General features: G+C 40.3%; 1 protein-coding gene across 1 annotated transcript; it reads right to left on the minus strand.

The window, feature by feature from the left end:
- Positions 1-1,758: 1,758 nt before the first annotated feature.
- LOC132048940 (uncharacterized) lies at positions 1,759-2,312 on the minus strand. Its single transcript, XM_059439620.1, has 3 exons — positions 2,144-2,312; positions 1,956-2,098; positions 1,759-1,884 (listed from the first exon to the last, which is right to left on the minus strand). Exons 1-3 carry the CDS (start codon positions 2,310-2,312, stop codon positions 1,759-1,761), a joined length of 438 nt encoding a protein of 145 aa, XP_059295603.1.
- Between the last annotated feature and the right edge of the window lie 3,842 nt (positions 2,313-6,154).

Raw genomic sequence — 6,154 nt, forward strand, 5'->3', positions numbered from 1 at the left:
TTAATCACCAGTGCTTCATCTACATGTTCCCTATCTTCCAATCTTGATAAGTGATCTGCTACTTGATTTTCTGTGCCTTTCCGGTCAAGAATCTCAATGTCAAACTCTTGCAGCAACAACACCCAACAAATAATCCTCGACTTTGTATCCTTCTTCACAAACAAGTATCAAACTGCAGTGTGATCAGTATAGACAATTACCTTCGTGCCCATAAGATCTGACCAGAATTTGTCAAAGGCGTAAACAACTGCCAATAGCTCCTTCTCTGTGACTGTATAGTTCATTTGGGCTGCATCAAGTTTCTTGCTGGCATAATAAATAGGATAAAAAAATATTGTCCCTTTTTTGACCAAGGACAGCTCCCACAGCAAAGTCACTTGAATCACACATCAAAATAAACGGCAGAGACCAATCGGTTGCGATGATACTAAGAGCAGACACTAACCTCTTTTTCAACTCATTAAAAGCCATCAGAAAGGCTTCATTAGACACATACTTCACACCTTTCTCTAACAGCTTGCACATTGGATAAGCAACTTTAGAGAAGTCTTTAATGAACCGTCAATAGAAGCCTGCATGCCCAAGAAAACTGCGCACTCCCCGAACTGAAACGGGTGGTGGTAATTTTTCAATTGCTTCAATTTTTGCCTTGTCAACTTCTATTCCCTTGCTTGATACCTTGTGCCCAAGAACAATGCCTTCGCGAACCATGAAATGGCATTTTTTCCAGTTAAGTACCAAATTCGTTTCTTCACCACGAGCTAACACGGCATCAAGATGGTTCAAGCAGTCATCAAAAAAATCCCCAAAAATAGAGAAGTCATTCATAAATACCTCCACATAGTTTTCCACCATATCAATGAAAATAGCCATCATGCATACCTAGAGCATTACCTGGTAAAGCGTCCCCGGAATGCGAAGCGTGCCATATGGATATGTGAATGTGGTCTTCTCTTGATCCTCAGGTGTAATCATGATTTGGTTGTAGCCCGAATAGCCATCCAGAAAGCAATAATAATCGTGCCCAACCAATCAATCGAGCATCTGATCCATGAAGGGCAAAGGAAAGTGGTCTTTTCTGGTGGCGTTGTTCAACTTGCGATAGTCAATACATATCCTCCCGATAACAGTTCGTTGAGGCACCAATTTATTCTTCTCGTTCTCTACCACAGTCATGCCCCCTTTCTTCGGGACACATTGTGCAGGACTTATCAATTTCTTTGTCAGAGATGGGATAAATAATGTAGCTATCAAGCCACTTGATTACCTCTTTCTTCACCGCCTCGTTCATGATAGGGTTCAGTTGTCTCTGGCACTCAACACTAGGCTTGCTGCCTTTCTCCACTAATATTTTATGCATGCAAATCGAACTACTAATACCTCGTATATCAGTTATTGACCACCCAAGGGCTCGAATTCGATCTCTTAGCACTCCTAATCCACGTTCAACTTCCACATCAGTCAAATAAGCAGAGAGGATTACAGGCAATGTGTCTCCACTACCCAGGAAAGTGTAGCGAAGATGAGGAGGTAATGGCTTCAACTCAAGAACTGGAGCCTCTTCAATAGATGGTTTCGGCTTCTTCCATGACTCTGGTTTTTCTAGCTCCTCAAATGGTATGTTTGCTCGTAAATAAGCACCTGAAGTGTCAAGGATGCTAATACACTCCTCGACTTCTGCATCAGTCATTAACTCTTCCCCACACCAAAGCTATTTTCAAAGGATCTCGCGAAGCTAGAAAGTGATCTAACTCTGCATTAGTGAGCTCGAGCTCCACCACGGTAATCATCTTCAACTCCCCTAATAGGGTGGAAGATTGGTAGCTTTACACGCATCAAAGTCGCCTCTTGTCCATCAGCGCTGTCATGGACATCTTCCCATCCCTAACTCAGATCACAGCGTTAACAGTAGCCAAGAATCCTCTCCCTATGATGAGAGGAACACTCTTATTTACCTCATAATCAAGTACAATAAAATCAACCGGCAGAATAAATGGGCCCACCTTTATAAGCACATCCTCAATAATACCATCAAGATAAGCAAAAAATCGATCAGCCAACTGCAACGTAATAGTCGTTGGCCTAGGCTCACCCAATCCTTACGTTCGGAACACAAAAGTGGGCATCAAATTAATACTAGCACCTAAGTCACATAATGCTAGCCCAACTTCAATGTTGCCAATAGTAATCGAAATCGTGAAGCTGCCCAGATCTTTCAACTTTGGAGGAATTTTACTCCTCACTCTGGAACTGCACTCTTCAGTAAGTGCAACGGTCTCAAACTCTGTCCAACGCCTTTTGTTCGCAATCATATCTTTGATATACTTCACATATTTTAGAATATTTTAGAACTTCTTGCAAAAGCTCCACCAAAGGGATGTTGATGTGTACCTGTTTTAAGAGTTCAAGAAATTTCTTGCAAGCCGAATCTGCTTTCTATTTTTGAAGTCGCTGTGGAAAGGGAGGGGCGGTTCTCTACGGGTTGCTCTACGACTGTCTACTTTGGCTCAGCTCACTTAGCAGGGATAAGTCCTGCTTCTACTATGTTCTTTTTTTTCGGGGGCACTTCTTCAAGTTCTCAGCCATTCCTCAAGGTGATTGCTTTGCACTCCTTTGGATTCTTCTCAGTATCACTAGGAAGAGAACCCGATGGTCTGACATTCTGCATAATAGCCATCTTCCCCATTTGATGCTCAAGCTCATAAATAGATTTCTGTATCTCACTCTGAATCTTCTGATTTTGCTGCTGCGTTACTTGTGTTTGAGCTATAAGCTGCTTCATCATCTCTTCCAAATTGCTAGCTGGCTGAGCCTGGGGTTGCTGATAACTTGTAGAAGTCCTGCTTCCCGAATGGAGTGTTGTAATTGTTTCCATAATAGTTCCCCCGATTTTCAATACCACGGATTCGCTACCCCATGTAACGGACTACGGATTCAATGGGAAATTGCTATAATCATGAGGGTCATCACAACTTACACATGATGCCTGTTGAATATGTTAAACTGGTTGGATCTGCTGAGCTTGAGGAAATTCCCTCAACATCACATTAGTAAGAGTACTTATAGGAGACCGAATAGCTGCAACATCATCAACTTGAAGAACCCCAACAACTTTCTGTGGTAACCCCTAGCTAGTTTCGTGATACTCATGATGCCCTTCGGACATCATCTTAAGGAGAGCTTCCTCTCCTCTTATGTTTTGTTTAAGATCTGCCCTTGAGCTGAAGCATTCAACAAGGCCCTTGATTCATGGTTAAGTCCTTCTACAAAATAGTTTCCGATGATCTCCTTTAGCTGCATGTGATGTGGGAAATCTCGCAAATAGCCCTTATACCCTTCCCAAGTGTGTGGCAGAGATTCAAAGTTTCTCTGAGTAAAGTTGGCAATTCTTCCTCGCAGCTCCTTTGTTTACTTGGGTGAGAAAAACCTGCCGATGAACTTATTCGATAATACCTCCCAAGAAGTGATAGAACCTGTAGGCAGATTCGTTAGCCATTCCCTCGCTTCACCAATCAATAAGAATAGAAATAAGGACAACTTTACATAATCATCGAGAACATCTCTATATAGGAAATTCTCGCTCAACTCCACGAATTGCAGCAAGTGCTTGTGCGGGTCTTCAGTAGACTTACTTATATACTGGCACGTATGTTGCACCAGCCGCACTTTTTCTTCTTTCAGCTCAAAATTTCCAATAATGTCGGGCCAAACAATAGCCTTAGCAATAGTTTCCAGACTAGGTCTAGCATAACTGGACAAAAAAATCGGTGGTTCTTGTGCCCTCGCAGCTACTCTTGCACCATGTTCATTCCCGTTTCTACTCTATCCATTTCTGCCTCTTCAAGAGCAAGTCTTGCTGCTTCCTCAGCCATTTTTCTCTATCTGTGTAAAGTTCTTTCGATTTCGATTCCTGAACTTTTAGTGCTTAGCATAAACCAGAGAGACCTGAAGTGACACAAGTAGACCAACGAAAAGTAAAGACTTGAATAGAAAAAAACAAACTCAAATCAGAAAAACAGTAAATTTTTCTAAGTCCCCGGCAACGGCACCAAAAACTTGTTGCTCCCAAACGCAAACGCAAGTATACGTGGTTGTACAAGTAATATAGAGCTTTTAAGTCCAGACATCGATCCTACAGAGACTTAAATTCTACTATTAAACTAATTCAAATTCGAATAGAACTATTCAAGAAAGTGAAAATCAAAGTGTTTGTTGTAACTAAACTAAATCTGAAAAGTAAACAATTTATGATGGGTGTTTTTGTGACTGAGAATATTTTGACAAAGATTGTAAGGTTTATCAGATGAGAGAAAGTTCCAGGGTCATGACTTTTGACAATCCAGTTGATCTTCAGACAATTCTACCTATCTTATTTCCTGGGTTACTAGTTGACGGGTTAATTATAACTTTATGATATTCTCTCGAACTACTCACAAGCCTGTAGATGTTACTATAACACCTATATCTCTATGGCCATCAGAGGTAACAAGAACGCATTTAATTCTCCATATTCAACTAAGTAGGGCTAAAGGGTATATCTCTATTCTCAGTAGCAAAACGATAATATCGAACAAACTCTATTTATTCTTATTACGTACGTGAGTTCCCTTTCTCAAGTCCAATTCACGCACCACAAATAGTGTCTAACTATTGGTCAGATAAGAAAACAATTAATATCAAGAATAAATAAGCAACCCAAAATATGGAAAATCAATAGATAATAATTGTCGTTAAACCAACTATCATGTCTTTTGCCACAACCCCAAATTAAGAAGTTTAGCTACTCATGATTCTCAACAAAAAACAAGAATTCATGAAGAAATTAGGGTTGAAAAGACGGAAAATAAAATAAACCTAGAGAGAAAAAGTAGAACGGTGGTTTACAAGTCTTAGAATATCCCAGCAGACCGTTTATAGCCAATAAAACATCTATATATAGCCTAGGGTTAAAACAAAAAATACGTAAACCTAATCCTAATCGAAACGGGAAAGCTGCGCTTAACCACACTATCCTTCTGCGATGCGGATGGATCGCGCGAGCTTGATTTTGCTTTTCTTTCGCTATGCAGAAGAAAAGCCTGATGGTGAATTTTGGTTAGGAGCTTGTTTTGTCCGCTTTTTCCCCGCGATGCGAATGAAAATCCTGATTGTGCATAAAGGCTACTACGAACTTGTTGGTGCTCTTTCAGACTTTGTTTTTAAAAGAATCGCCACCTAATTTTTAGGAAATTAGGAAAACCAGTGGTGAAGGGTGTTACACCTTGGAAAATTTCGCGTTATCAAGACTGTGAACGGCTTAGTATGAGCTCAGGGGAGAGCAGAGTTACACAAGGATTATGGATTAAGATTATGTTATCTAAGCAAAAGAACATATATATGACATTTGGAGAGTGTATGGAGTAAATTGGTTAACATGATCACTCGATGATAGCCTTCGAAACCATGAGTTAAGGTGGGGCCCACATATCAGGATTTTATAAAGGATATATTATAAGTGATACAAGTAGTACATCAGAAGTTGAGCAAGTCCTAAGAAGGACCCATAAGCCAAATATGGACATAAGCCCTCCAAAAGGACGATTTAAGGAAACGTTTTCGGATGAGTTGACTTGGAGGAGCATAAAAGGCATTATAAGTTTGGAATTTGGACAAACACCAAGAATAAAAGTTGTAGATAATTGAAAGATATTTCCAACCATAGGTCTTGGGCCCTCACACGATGTCGGAATCAAGAGTTATGGCCATTTTAAGAGTAAGACCCCAAGCTGCCAAAGGGTTCCGCGGGCCTCACATGAATAAGTCGGTGGAACCGACCTAGGGGGGCTATAAATACCCCATCAGCCCATTTTTTTCAGCATATTAACATTCCAAAGAGTCCTATAAGCCTCTCAAAACATCTCCCAAATATTACGGTCCGATAAATCAAGAATTTGACAAGATTACGCCAAACTAGTCCGTGAAAGGTGATTGTTCTTGCTTCTACTTAAGCTTGGTGTTGGAAAAGGTTGATGTGGCTGAGTTTTTTTCAAGCATAAGGTATGTTATTTATCCCATCTTTTATGTTGAGTTTATTTGACGGTCTAGCAGGCCTTAAAAATAAAACTAGTCATGGAGAAAAGGTCATAGAATGTTGTATTGTAGTTGTTGTGTTTAT

The sequence above is a fragment of the Lycium ferocissimum genome, chromosome 3 (assembly GCF_029784015.1).
Source record: "Lycium ferocissimum isolate CSIRO_LF1 chromosome 3, AGI_CSIRO_Lferr_CH_V1, whole genome shotgun sequence".
In the NCBI taxonomy this organism is placed as follows: domain Eukaryota; kingdom Viridiplantae; phylum Streptophyta; class Magnoliopsida; order Solanales; family Solanaceae; genus Lycium; species Lycium ferocissimum.